General features: G+C 45.7%; 1 protein-coding gene across 1 annotated transcript in view; it reads left to right on the top strand.

The window, feature by feature from the left end:
• Positions 1-14,338, top strand: part of LOC102221687 (laminin subunit gamma-2) — a 16,160-nt gene extending 1,822 nt beyond the window's left edge. The window contains exons 2-21 of the mRNA XM_023335281.1: positions 4,234-4,410; positions 4,479-4,596; positions 5,129-5,250; positions 5,325-5,456; positions 5,528-5,717; positions 6,098-6,210; positions 6,742-7,134; positions 7,216-7,449; positions 7,529-7,665; positions 8,273-8,423; positions 8,824-9,029; positions 9,232-9,311; positions 9,437-9,574; positions 10,074-10,218; positions 10,295-10,444; positions 10,560-10,671; positions 10,906-11,102; positions 12,423-12,581; positions 12,660-12,759; positions 13,191-14,338. Coding sequence (XP_023191049.1) covers positions 4,234-4,410; positions 4,479-4,596; positions 5,129-5,250; positions 5,325-5,456; positions 5,528-5,717; positions 6,098-6,210; positions 6,742-7,134; positions 7,216-7,449; positions 7,529-7,665; positions 8,273-8,423; positions 8,824-9,029; positions 9,232-9,311; positions 9,437-9,574; positions 10,074-10,218; positions 10,295-10,444; positions 10,560-10,671; positions 10,906-11,102; positions 12,423-12,581; positions 12,660-12,759; positions 13,191-13,444 — 3,308 coding nt within the window. The 3' untranslated portion in view covers positions 13,445-14,338. The remainder of the gene's footprint in view (positions 1-4,233; positions 4,411-4,478; positions 4,597-5,128; positions 5,251-5,324; positions 5,457-5,527; positions 5,718-6,097; positions 6,211-6,741; positions 7,135-7,215; positions 7,450-7,528; positions 7,666-8,272; positions 8,424-8,823; positions 9,030-9,231; positions 9,312-9,436; positions 9,575-10,073; positions 10,219-10,294; positions 10,445-10,559; positions 10,672-10,905; positions 11,103-12,422; positions 12,582-12,659; positions 12,760-13,190) is intronic.
• Positions 14,339-14,481: the final 143 nt, after the last annotated feature.

Genomic DNA, 14,481 nt, shown 5'->3' with positions numbered 1-14,481 from the left:
TCATTTGATTTATTTTGCCACAGAAACATTTGGATGTTTTTCAGGTCATGAGATCATCGTCTGTATTTGACCTCAGATTTCATATTTAACTGAAGTTTGGACCTTCAGGTGACCAGTCTGGACTGGGACGGCTGTACTGGTCCAGCTGGAGGAATTGGTTCTTTATTTATAAGTTTCCCTCCAGGCTGGGTTCTGATCAGACGGAGAGAAGTTTCTCTCTCTTTGTGTTTAAATGATCATTTTTTGCTCCCAGAATTGGAAAAATGCTGTTTGTTTTCTGACTACAGCAAATTATAAAAGACTGAAAACTGAATGAATGTCACTGAAATCTTTTGGTTGACCAGACGGTCATAATGTTACGCCTGATGTTTGGATGTTTCTGTAAAACCATCAAAACAAAACTTCCTGTTCAGACGTGAAGCAGCTCAGAACCAGAACAAGCAGAACCAGAACAAACAGAACCAGAACAAGCAGAACCAGAACAAACAGAACCAGAACAAGCAGAACCAGAACAAACAGAACCAGAACAAACAGAACCAGAAAAAACAGAACCAGAACAAACAGAACCAGCTGAACAGAATCAGAACAAACAGAACCAGCTGAACAGAACCAGAACAAACAGAACCAGAACAAACAGAATCAGAACAAACAGAACCAGCTGAACAGAACCAGAACAAACAGAACCGCCTTCCTTCAGAACAACAAACATTTCTGTTCTACTGAAAATGGGATGAAGGGAAGAAATGAAAGAAAAACGACGTAAAACCAGCAAAGCAGAACCAGAACCAGAACCATCATGTCCTCAGATCACCGGCGCCCAGCAGCAGAGCGGGGGGGGGGGTAAACAGACGCCCAGCGGGGGGCAGACCTGGGCGGGGGGGTAAACAGGGTGAGGCCCGTCTGCCCCGCCCCGCCTTCGCCTCAGGATACGGAGTTTGGAGACGCAGCAGAGAAAAATCCAGAAGGATTTGTCGACACACGACTGAGAAAAACAAACAGACTTCAGAGGAGATCTGAGGTTCTGAGGTTCTGCTGCTGCGACCCGATCCAACACCACCCTGTTTAACAACAAGGAGAACCCAGAGAGCTGGACCAGATGTACCAGCTGGTTCTGGTCCAGAATTATTCATACCCTGACAGATTCTGATTTGAAATTATTTCCATTTAACCTCCAAGTTTGTTTCTATGGAAACGTTTAACGTTTAACAGAGCCTGGAAATAATTTCATGTTTAAACCAGAAAGAGTTTAATTACAGATTATAAACTATTAATAACATAGTAATTACATAAAGGAAATCCTTCATTTCCTCTGGAGGAAAATTAAACTTCCTGAGGTTTTATTGTTTTATCACTTTTCTCTTTAAATGAAATAATAATTGATTTTAATAATTAAAATCTGGTTAAAACGACGAGCTTTCCTCTTTTTAATGAGATAAACTGAATTTCTGATTGGACAGGAAATCTGCTAAAGATCATAAAACAAGATCAAATTAATAATTATCGGTTTTTAATTGATCGGTTTTATTGACCTTTGAAAACAAATTAATAATCTTTTTCTTTCTCTTCAGTATTAAAAATGTTTTTGTTTCTGCTGGGATTTGATGATTTATCTTCAGGGATGAACTCTTTACCATCACCCTAATCTTTAGCTTCCTCCTCAGATTATCTATCAGATCCAGGTCAAGACTTGGACTAGGCCACTCTAACATCAATATCACCTTGATGGACAAATTAAAATGTGACCAGGGGTATGAATACTTCTGAGCTTCCTGTGTTTGATGCGTGACGGCGCCATATTGACCTCCTGAAGGTCGTTCTGGGTCACCGGTCTTCATGTGGATCCAGTTTCCTCCAGAACCGACCGGGTCAACGAGGAAAAGTCAAAACAGAAGAAAAAAACTCAGAAAATGTGTGATCGAGACGTTTACCAGAAAGAAAAAAAACCAGAAACAAGAAAGAAATTATTCTTTAATCTGGAGATTCTGGGTTTATTTACAGAAACGTCAGAAAATAATCCAGGATTAAAACCTCATATTTAATCTGACGTCAGAGTCGAACATTTCAGAGGGAGCAAACCGAGAAATGAACTCATGGAAAACGTTGATGTCTCATCAAACCTGGAACCTGTTTTCATTTTCCAGGATCTTCTGAAACACATTCCTGTCCTGGGGGCTCGTCCGGGTTTCTCGCCCGGCCGAGTTTCTCACCCGGCCGAGTTTCTCACCCGGCCGAGTTCCTCACGAGTTCCTCACCCGGCCGAGTTCCTCACGAGTTCCTCACCCGGCCGAGTTCCTCACGAGTTCCTCACCCGGCCGAGTTTCTCACCCGGCCGAGTTCCTCCCGAGTTCCTCACCCGGCCGAGTTCCTCACCCGGCCGAGTTCCTCACCCGGCCGAGTTTCTCTGTTTGCTCATGAAAGTAAAAGAGAAACCTGAAAACTTTCCTTCAACATCAGGAGCAAACCGGGATCATCAGAATAAAAGATCTGTAAAATTAAAGTTTCATCTGCAGCTTCGGTAAAAGATGGAGATGAAACTCCATCTTTTACCGAAGCTGAAAAATATTCAGCAGTTGGAGGATTTTTCTCCGTATTTAATCAATTTGTGGCTGCAGAAATGGTTGCTGCGTTGCCCCGTTGCTGTGTTGCCCGGTTGCTGTATTACTGTGTTGTCCCGTTGCTGTATTGCCCAGTTGCTGTATTACTGCGTTGCCCCGTTGCTGTGTTGCCCGGTTGCTGTATTACTGCGTTGCCCCGTTGCTGTATTGCCCGGTTGCTGTATTACTGCATTGCCCCGTTGATGTATTGCTGCATTGCTGTATTACTGCGTTGCCCCGTTGCTGTGTTGCTGCATTGCTGTATTACTGCGTTGCCCCGTTGCTGTGTTGCTGTATTACTGCGTTGCCCCGTTGCCCGGTTGCTGTATTACTGTGTTGCCCCGTTGCTGTATTACTGCGTTGCCCCGTTGCTGTATTACTGTGTTGCCCCGTTGCTGTGTTGCCCCGTTGCTGTATTACTGTGTTGCCCCGTTGCTGTATTGCCCAGTTGCTGTATTACTGCGTTGCCCCGTTGCTGTGTTGCTGTATTAATGCGTTGCCCCGTTGCTGTATTACTGCGTTGCCCCGTTGCTGTGTTGCTGTATTAATGCGTTGCCCCGTTGCTGTATTACTGCGTTGCCCCGTTGCTGTGTTGCTGTATTAATGCGTTGCCCCGTTGCTGTATTACTGCGTTGCCCCGTTGCTGTATTGCCCGGTTGCTGTATTACTGCGTTGCCCGGTTGCTGTATTGCTGCATTGCTGTATTACTGCGTTGCCCCGTTGCTGCGTTGCCCGGTTGCTGTATTGCTGCATTGCTGTTGTTCCGTTTTTTTGTTTTCCGTGATAAAGTCTCTCAGCTCGTCTCCTCTGGACTCTTTCTGCTGTTAGGCGGCGGTTCTGATCCGTTTGGTCGGCTGAGTCACAGACTGACCTCAGACAGACAGACTGACCTCAGACAGACAGACTGACCTCAGACAGACACACCTTCACCTGACGCCTCTGATGAACGAATGAGTCAGAACCTCATTCGTTCATCAGAACCAGCGAAATGAATCAAACTTTCTGTTTTTCTGAACCCAAACGTTCAGAGTTCTCCAGGAACAAAAGTTCTCAGGATCCCAGATTAAAGGTCCAGTTCGTCATCCTGCTGGTTCCTATTTAACATAAATCATAATTAAATAGATTTTATTGATAATGATGCATTTTATTGTTTAGGATTCTGGATGGTGAAATAAAATAAACATGAAGTAAAGGGGTCAGAGGTCAACCTGCTGGTTTTCATCCTGATTTATCAGAACATTTTCATTTTTAGAGAAGCAGAAATCTTGGTTATTGTGCAAAAACTCAAGCAGCAGGTGAGTTTTATCAAAATAAGTCAAACTTTAACTGAAGCTGCACAGAATGATGCGTTCAGGGGACCAAACTTCTGTGGGAAAAAACGCAAATCAAGTCAAACTTCCTGTAGAAGAAAAAGACGCAAAGTTTGTACAACAAGATCAATTCATGGCCTGGAAGTGAAAATATTTCTGAAATGTTTAAATCTAAATCGCGTCCATTAAACTGAAGAAGCTCATGATCATGTTAAGAGCAAAAAGATGTTTTCTTTCCTCTGATGAAGCTCCGTTCCTCTTGTCTCCGTCCTGAGGAAGTTTCAGATGTTTTATAAAGTTTCGTGCCTCCTCTTGTCTCCGTCCTGCAGCGGACTCCCGCTGTGAGTGCGGCGGCCGGGCGCGGCGCTGCCTGCGGGACGCCTGGGGTCTGCGCTGCCTGGACTGTCAGGGAAACACCGAGGGTCGACACTGCGAGCGCTGCAAGGACGGATTCTACCAGCAGGGGGCGCAGCTGAGCTGCACGCCCTGCAACTGCAACCCTACAGGTGAGGACGCACCTGTCCGCGTGACGTCATAAAGTCAGGAAAGGTTTGAGCGGGTTTTCTGTCTGCAGGTTCTGTTAGCAACACGTGTGACAGCAGGGGGCGCTGCAGCTGTAAGGAAGGCGTCTCTGGAGACAAATGTGACCTTTGCCCCGACGGCCCTATGGGAGCGGAGGGCTGCAGGAAGAGGTGACGTCATCATCTAACAAAGATTTAAATCATCTCATCTTCAGATTTTCTTTGGATTGATCATATTTTTACTTTCATCACAATAAAAACAACTAAAATATTTTTTGTTTCAGATCAGATTCAGCCAGATAATTCAGATTTCATAACTTTAAATTGTTTTAATGCTCAAAAACTCAAAGTCATGATAAAAAATAGAAAAACCAAAAGCATCAATAACAGAAAACTAATTAATAACGTTTTCCCTTCAGTTTTCTCTGATATATAATTAGAAGTTTTTGGATTCTTACAATAAACAGATTAACTTTCTAAAAGTTTATATTTGAATAATAAACAGAAAAATATGCAACAGGTTAAAGAAAGAAAAAGGAAACAGTCAGAACTCGTTGAAATGGGTTAAAGAATCATTTCAGTAAAACTTTTATTACGTTTTGCGTCCAGACGTTCAGCAGCTTTATGTTTCCTGGTTTCCTGCTCAGTCGCAGTTTTTCTCATTTTCTGTTTCACCTCAAACTTCCTGCTGGTTGTTTTCCAGGCGCCAGGACAGAGAGGATTCTGGGAGTTTGACTCTGCCGTGTTTCTGTTACGGACACAGTGCGCGGTGTTCTGCTCAGCCTGGTTTCTCCGTCCACAACGTTTCCTCCACCTTCAGCTCAGGTAACAGGAACAGACGCCGGTTCCGGGTTGACCAGGCGGTTCTGTTCCAGCTAAAACAACCTGCCGGGTTTCAGGTCCGGACGGCTGGAAGGCGGCGACGGCCCAGCGTACGACTCCTCGGGACGTTCTGTTCCGCTGGTCGCCCAGACACCAGGACCTGGAGGTGGTCTCCAAGCAAAGCCTGCCCACTTACCTGTACGCACCAGGTGAGACAAGCTCCGCCTCCCGCGTCCGTCAGCGTTTCCTCTCCTCTGACCCGCCGTTTCCCATCCTGCAGACGTTTACCTGGGGAACAAGCTGCTGAGTTACGGCCAGAACCTTTCCTTCTCGCTGCGTTTGGACCGCGGCGTTCGCCACCCGTCCACCAGCGACGTCGTCCTGGAGGGCGGCGGCCTGACGGTGGCGGCGGCGCTGGGGGACCTGAGGGCCGTGGTCCCCTGTGGGAAGAAGATCAGCTACACCTTCAGGTCAGGAAATGACATCACTCTGATCCTTCAGGTGTGTTTAACGCCTCATTAGCTTCCTGAAGCCGCCGACATGAGCTCCGGATTAACTCTAATCCAGACAAGAGAAACATTCCTGAGTTCAGGAATCCTGACGGTTCTTCCTGCACAAACACGTGAAAACTGAACTTTACCAGCCGGAAGCATCAGGTTTCCTCATCATATGAAGATGAATGTTAGTCTGGAGGAAAGTTCAGACTGAAACTGTCCAACATCCGAATGAAGACATGAAGAACTGACCTGGTGTCTGTAGGACGGTTCTCTGCCTGCAGGTTTCACCTGAAAGGTGACCAGAGCGTCTCATCAACGTTTTCTTTCAAACTTGTTGTTCTGTTTCCCAACAGGCTGGACGAGAAGCTCAGCAGCAAGTGGAAACCTCAACTTTCCTCATTCGAGTTCCAGAAGCTTCTCCAGAACCTGACGGCCATAAAGATCCGGGCCACGTTCGGAGAAGACGGTGAGACGGTTCTCCACTCTGCTGCAGGGGTTTCATGTCGCTCTGTGCAGCAGTGATTAGATTCTTCAGTTTTATTATCCAGATGAATCACATTAATTAGTTAAGCTTGTTAAAGTCTTTGCATTTTAAAAAGGACATAAACTCACCACTGTGTTCACCAGAAGTTCATCCTGGTGATATTTGAATCTTTTAAAGCTTTACTGATGCTATGCTAGGCTAAAGCTTTAAATCTGTTAAATGTCCAACAATGATCTGTTTTAATCTTCATTTCTTGATGTTTTTCTGTTTAAATGAGAGAAAAGTCAGAATCACTGGATATGCTGATGACTCTTTAATTTACGTTTCTTTTGTCCAAAGTTACAATTAGACCTGATTTCACTGTAAAACATGACAGACTGTCGTAGACCATCTGTTCCTTTAATCCACATCAGAAATGGTCTATTTAAAGTAGCAGGAGAAGCACCAGAGACTTTAAACCACATGGAAATCAGTTTGCTGTGTTTTGCTCACTGATTGGTCCCTTTCCTCCAGGACGCGGTTACCTTGACAACGTGAACCTGGTTTCGGCTCGCCGTGGGGACGGCGTCGCGGCCGGCTGGGTCCAGACCTGCACATGTCCACCAGGATATGAGGGCGACTTCTGTGAGCGCTGCTCAGTCGGGTTCAGGCGCCGGGCGCCGTCATCCGGGGCCTTCAGCGCCTGCGAGCCGTGCAGCTGCAGGGGCGGCAGCTGCGACCCCCAGACCGGAGACTGCTACTCCGCCGACGAGACGCCCGGCGAGCGGAGCTGCTCCGAGGGGTTCTACAGAGACCCGCGGCAGCAGGGGACCTGTGAGCGCTGCCCCTGTCCGGAGAGGTCATCCTGCTTTCTGGAGGCCGGAGTTCTGGAGCCTCAGTGCCTCCGCTGTCCGCAGGGAACCTTTGGTGAGTCCAGAATGAACCCAGCGCTGAGGGAACCTGCTCGGTGTGGCACGTCAGTAATGTAAATGTTTGGTTTCTCCTCAGGGTTTTACTGCGACACCTGTCGGGAGGGTTTCTATGGCGACCCCACAGGTCTGCGAGGCGCGCAGCGACCCTGCAGACCCTGCAGCTGCAACGGTCACATCGACGTCAGCGCGGCGGGAAGCTGCGACCGCAACAGCGGAGAATGTCTGAAGTGTCTGAACAACACGACCGGTCGGTTCTGTGAGAGCTGCCTGCCCGGGTTCTACCGCAACCCGTCCACCAGCGCCTGCAAACGTGAGGACAGAGTCCAGGTTCCCCTGCAGGACGGAACCTGTAAGGCTCAGCTCTAATCTGAGAAACGTTCCCTCTGCAGCCTGCAGCTGTGACCTCCTGGGCTCAGAGGACGGCCAGTGCGACGCGGCCGGCCGGTGCCGGTGCCGAGCGGGCTTCCAGGGTCCGAGGTGTGACCGGCCCAACTGCCCCACCTGCTTCAGCCCCATCAAGAAGAAGGTAGAAGAAGGCTGGTTCTGGGGTTTCTAAAGCTCATGTTGAAGGCGCAGCGCCCCCTGCTGGCTGGAAGCTGCAGGAAAGTTAAAGAAAAGATTTGAGCTGCTGCAGGTTCCTAAACTAATGCAGGTTTCAAACTAAACCAAAGACTAAGGCTTGAATTAAATGAGCCACATTTTATGTTCTAATGATTCTGGAAGAAAAAGTTTCTGCAAAAACAATATTTTAGTTAAAATGTTGCATTTATTTCAGTCTCAACCTGAAGCATGAAAGGTTTTGAATTGATCCAGCTGTTATTATCAATAATCATTTATTGTAACATATCTGGACAGAAGAACCTGCAGCTCCAGATGTGACAGAAATCAGCAGTTTTTTCTTCTTCCTGATTTTATTTTATGGCTTCTTACCTGGAAACAACAAACTGTTTTATTCTGATGCTGCTTTATTTAATGTAACCACAGATTTCATTTTAAAAATTCTTGTCCTCTCCTTTGAAAGCCACATTTTCCAAATATTTGTCTCAATTTTAAATTTCTATCCAGATTTTTGCCTAAATGCTTCAGAGGTTTCCGTGTTTCAGCTGCAGGTTGAATTTGTTTCTCTGCTTCAGATGGAGCTTTACTCCATCAGACTGAAGGAGCTGGAGTTCTTGTTGTCTGCGCCGGGTCGGGTTCCGACCAACCGGGCTGAGATGGAGGCGACTCTGAGAGCCATGGAGGATCTGATGCAGAACCTGCAGCAGAGCGCCCAGCGGCTGACGGGTCAGAGAATCTCCTCATGTTTCCTGACATAAAACAGTCCAGATGATTTTACTGCTTCTAAATGACTTTTTATTGATTATTTTAAAACAATTACTAAACAACCTTAGACTTTAAATTTGATCTATTTGATTAATCAACATTTTTCTTTTTCTTTCTAAATTTCTTTCTTGAACAAAATTTATATCATGTAAAAGTTTGTTTTTTCCTAAATTAAATCTTTTCCCAAACGCACCAAATTCATAAAAATGTGGATAAAACATCATAACAGGAAACTGGTTCATATGTCCAAACTGGACCTTATTCAGCTGTTTTGGTTTTAGTGGCCTCTAGTGGAGATTCTAGGTACTGCAGCTGAATATGTTAATTTAGTTGTTGATAAAATGAAACCTTTTCCTGACAGACCAGGAGAAGACGCTGCAGACTCGCCTGTCGTCCATCAGCGGCCGTCAGCTCACTGAAGAACAGGAGATCCAGAACATCTCAGAGACGGTCAAACGCATCGGCCAGCAGCAGCGCACCTTCAAGTCCAAGGTGGAGGAGGTGGAGGCGCTGATCCCTGCCATGAAAAACCTCCTGAAGGAGGCAAAAACCAAAATCCAGTCCGTGGTAAGAGATGCTGACCAGGAGCGTGACGACCTTCAGAGTTTGTCCTGATCAGATTTTAACGTCGTTAAAACAAGTTTCTGCAGAACAAATTTCCTGTTTCCTGTTTCCTGATGCTTTGCTGTGTTTCCTGTTTCCTGTTTCCTGATGCTTTGCTGTGTTTCCTGTTTCCTGTTTCCTGATGCTTTGCTGTGTTTCCTGTTAGGAACTTCCTGTCCGCGATGATCCGCTGACTTCAGGCTCGCTGTCCTCTCTGGTGCAGCAGGTGACAGGCCTGGCTAATGAGTAAGATCTGAATCCGTTAATAATCTGGTGAATCTGCTTCACCTTCATCATCATCATCATCATCATCATCATCATCATCATCATCATCATCATCACCGCTGCTGACTTTCTGTTTCGCCTCCCAGACACAAAACGACGGCGGGTTCTGTGGAGCGGACGGCCAACCAGGCTCTGAACGACTCCAAGCAGAGTCTGGATCTGATCCGGACTCTGATGAACAAGGAGAACAAAGTCAAGGAGCTGATTGGAGATCTGCAGAGTCTGTGAGTGGATCCTCAGATCCCACTGTGATCCGGTGGATCACCACTGACCTTCACACTGAACTTCATGAGCTTTAGAGCCAAAAACAAAACAGAACATGAAGAAAATGTCCTGCAGCCGTTTCTCTGCTGCAGTAAAGATGTTTCTGATCCCAACAGATTAAAATGATTATCTGAGAATCGATCTGCTGCTCCATCCTGGATCCTTTTCGCTTACACTCATTTTTAAGGAATATAATTTCTATTTTCATTGGTTTACTGATAAAATGTATCTGTATGTTAGATTTTATAGTCAGCTACTCTTACTGAACATTAAACATTTGGTGGAAGCTGAATTTTCTGTAATGCTGATGTTCTGAGAGTTTGTGGAAAGTTCTGCTCAGGTCAGAGAAACTCTGAACTTTCTGGAACTTTCTGAGGAGAACTGCACTGGAATCTGAGTTTCTGGCTGTTTTGAAGGATCTGGATAAAAACCGTATCATTTCCTCCTGCTTGCATCCAGATACGATAAAACCTCAGCAGATGTGAAGAGTTTGGAGAAGCGAGCAGGAAGTCTGAGCGAAGACGCCAAACAGGAGAGCAAGATGGCCGACGGCATGCTGAAAGACATTTCCAGGCTGGAGAAGAACCTCCCACCGTCTATGAAGGTAGGAGCTGCTGCATTAGCATTAGCATTAGTGGCTACTGAAGGTCTCTGATCCAGAGGTGTGTGATGATGCTCAGGATGCTGTGGACGCCATGGCAACCAGGCTGGACGCCCTGAAGGAGGCGGCGCAGAAGAACATGTCCGCCGTGGACGATCTGCTGGGCGCTGTGGAGGAAGACCGGACCGACGCCGAGGAGCTGCTGGATCAGGGACAAACCGCCCAGCAGGTACTGACCAATCAGAATCCAGCAGAGGGAACTTAATATTTCAGTTACGATGACAGGAAGCAGAACTTGGACTGGAACCAGAAGCTCCTCTGACCAGCTGGACGTTTGTCTGCAGGAGTTCAACAAGCTGCTGGACCGGGTCCGCGCCGCTAAAGCTGAAACCGAGAAGGCTCTGCAAGGCGTCGGTACCAACAAAGACCTGGACGACACCCTGAACACCCTGAGAGGTACGGACACCCGCCGCCAACAGGGGGCGCCGTGGGATCTGTTTCACCAAACAGTCCCTCCGGTTATGGTGGTGGAGCATCCAGAACCGAGCTCCATCTGGTACCTGGGAGCTGATTTACTACCTGTTAGAACCAAGCAAAACCAGTCAGAACCAGTCAGAACCAGTGGGCCTGTTGGTTCTCCTCCCCCAGTAGATCTCGGTCTTTTCCTCACTCGTCTCTTTGCGCCTCCAGGTTTCGACCAGCAGATCGGCGACAGCAAAGCTGAATCCGACGAAGCCGTCAAGCGTCTTCCGAACATCAACAGCACCATCCAGGAAGCCGTGGGTAAAAACGGCGAGGCCCAGTCGGTTCTGGACGCGGCGTCCAAAGATCACGACGAGGCGATGGGAAACATCAATACGCTGGACGACTTGGCTAAAAACCTCCAGGTAAAAACAGCCGTTAGATTTTAATGGAGGCCAATAAAACTGCTGAAAACTGAAATTACATTTCAAAAGCTAAGAAATACTTAGCATGAACTGAGGCTGAGCGCCCCCTGCAGGCCGAGGAGCAGCTGCAGTCTGGTTCAGGATTCACATCCTGACTGCTCTGGATGGTTTTTATACTTTTTATTGTTTTCTGATAGCAAATCAAATGTTGTGATTATTGACCATTAAAATAATCTGAGAACAGCTAAAGCTATGCTGAGCTAAATCTACACTAGGCTAAAGCTATGCTAGGCTAAAGCTATGCTGAGCTAAATCTACGCTAGGCTAAAGCTACTCTAGGCTAAAGCTATGCTGAGCTAAATCTACGCTAGGCTAAAGCTATGCTATGCTAAAGCTATGCTAGGCTAAAGCTGTGCTAGGCTAAAGCTATGCTAGGCCCATCATAACTCCCATCTCCTGCTTACTATTTTCTCTGTCAATAAAATCTTCACATGAAATTTGAAGCTTTACTTGGACTAGGCCCTGTGACCATAAATTGTGTTTTTGTTATATAGAGTAAAAATATCATTTAATTTCCTCAGTTTGGACATTTCAGTGCAACAGCAGCAAATCTACAGAAAATCAAAGCAAAGATAGGAATATAAAAGAAAGATAGTAAAAACATGATGAATAAAATACAACATATAATTTTCAACATAAAAACTGAGTAGTTTAAAAAATCCGATACTTCAGTGGTTTATTTAAAAATACAAAATGTGCAGAATATTTGAGCCTTAAAAAAACAAACTATTTACTGGCAATGAAAACTTTTAAACAGCTTTAAAAGAAAAGTTCATATTTGTTGGATTTTTAATCTTCTGACCAAACGACCAGGAAGGTCAAAGTTCAACTTGGTTTTGGTTTTTGGTTTGGTTCAGTAACTCTGCATGACTGACCTAAAATGACACTGGAACATTTTACAGATTGTCTTTTATATGTAAAATTATAGAATTATATAATAATTCTATGAATTATAAATTCTTTGTTCTTGGGAACAAAAACTTTCATGAAGACTCAACCTGAAGTTCCGTCTGTTTCAGGAGGCCGACCCGAATGCTTCAGCTCCAAACGGCTAAACAAAACGGATCAAACAGTTTATTAATATTTACATCAGAGGATGTTTTGTCTTCATGTTCTGATCTCAGTTTGGCTCTAAACTCTCGTCTCTGTCAGCCTGATGTTTTCCAGGACGTCTGCAGAGAATCTCAGGACTTTTGTTTTCCTGGGAGACATTTTCTCCTCTGGGTTTCTGTAACATGAAGTTCTGGTTCTGTCCGTCAGAACACGGCCGGGTCGCTGCCGAGTGCTGACGGTTTGGTGAGCGAAGCCGACAAACTGAACCAGGAGGCCAAGGACCTGAAGGCCGGAGCGGAGCAGACGGCAGCCGGTCTGAAGGTCGGGCTGAAGGAGGCCAAGGAGCTGGCTGCTGGAGCGGAGGAGGTAACCATGGCAACCAGGAGCCATCAGCAGGCGGAGCAGAAGGTGGAGCGGACGGAGTAACAGGTGTTTTTATTGCAGGCGGCTGCCGGAGCCACCGCGGCGCTCGCCAACGCCAAGCAGAGCAAAGACGCCGTTCAGGAAACACTGAGATCCGTCAGCGACATGCTGGCCAACCTGAGTACGTTCTGCTTCCGTCCTGATCCGGTCCGGTTCTGATGAGCTGTAGGACTCAGTACAACCCAGTTCTACCGAACCCAGTTCCCAGTTCTACTGGGTCCAGTAGAACCCAGTGGAACGACTGGGTTCTACTGGGTTCTACTGTCAAGTCCCATCGCTACACATCAGATTGTTGATCAATATTTCTTTATGTTTCAAAAGAAGCTCTAAGCTGCTGGTTTTTAGTCTGAATTTAAAGGAACTCAGAGTTTCAGCTGTTTTACAGTAGAACCCAGTAGAACCTGGTAGAGCCCAGTAGAACCCAGTAGAACCCAGTAGAACCTGGTAGAGCCCAGTAGAACCCAGTAGAACCCAGTAGAACCTGGTAGAACCCAGTAGAACCCGGTCCGTCTCGGTTCTTCATGCTGAACGGATTCCTCCTGCCTCCCTCAGACTCCGGAGACGTTGTGGACGAGGAGCAGCTGAGGAAGCTGGAGGCGGCTCTGGGCCGGGCGGAGGCGGAGGTGGAGGCCCGCCTGCGGCCGCGGCTGGAGGAGGCGGAGGACCAGGAGGAGGCGCATCGCCGCCGCCTCACCGCCATCAACACGGACATCGACAGCATCCTGAGGGACATCGCCAACCTGGAGGACATCCGGAACAGCATCCCTGCTGGCTGCTACAACACCCCGCCCATCGAGGAGCCCTGAGCCGCAGGTCGGAGGTCGGAGGTCAGAGGTCGCACGCTTCAACTTCAGACACTTCAGAAACTGGAACTGTTTTCCTCCTCGTGGGAGTTTCCATCTGCTGCTGTTCATATCAAACCTTCCTGCCTTTAAACGGACCGTCCTGAGGAACCGGTTCTGGTCCGGTTCTGGTCTGGTTCTGGTCCAGTTCGGTCGGTCCGCTCTGCTCATTTTAGTGTTCAGATTATTTTTCTACAAAATAAATAAAAACAACCAAACTTGTTGTTCCGCCTCTGACTCCTGATTCAGGACAACAAATACCTGGAAAACAGGCTGATGTGGTTTTATAGATTTTATTATTATTATTATTATTATTATTATTATTATTATTATTATTATACAATCAGATGATAATTATGCAATAAGTTTATTATATTAGTTCTTACATAAGTTCTGCATAATTTAACAAAGATTTATTTAAAAACTGTGGGACTTAATCCACAGTTTGAAACTTTAAAGTTTTAAATTGAATTTGTCCAAAAGTTTCCAGCTGATTGTAACCATGGAAACGGTGACTGTCATGGCGTTTCTCTAAAGTGTTCAGATTGTTTATTAAAACTTTTTTGTTTCAGTATTTATATGTGAATAAAGAGATAAAACATTTTAATTTCTCCAAGTTTACAAACTTTCTGCCGTTGGAAAAGTTTCCATGGATTTATAGATTATTAACAGATTATTATTGCACTGAGATAATCAGTGACAGAAATAAATTTCTTTATCTTTTCTGTATTTATACTTGTACAGATTCATATTTTTTGCTGATATGAAAAATGTTTATTAGTTTTGTTACAAAACATGTTGGACCACTGAATATTTAAGCTTCCTTATTGATTTCTAATAAAATAAATTTCAAATCTTTATGCTTCTGTTTATTCATGTTTTTATGTTTTGGATCCGTCTTCATGTCGGTTCTGTTTTCCAGCAGAACCCAGGAAAAACATGATTTTTAGTCCATTTCACGTTTAATTTTTCTAAATTAAAAATTCTGCTAATTTATTTTT

Source organism: Xiphophorus maculatus, chromosome 6, assembly GCF_002775205.1.
Source record: "Xiphophorus maculatus strain JP 163 A chromosome 6, X_maculatus-5.0-male, whole genome shotgun sequence".
Classification (NCBI taxonomy): Eukaryota; Metazoa; Chordata; class Actinopteri; order Cyprinodontiformes; family Poeciliidae; genus Xiphophorus; species Xiphophorus maculatus.
Note: the sequence above shows the minus strand (reverse complement) of the source record. Positions and strands in the feature narration are given on the sequence as shown.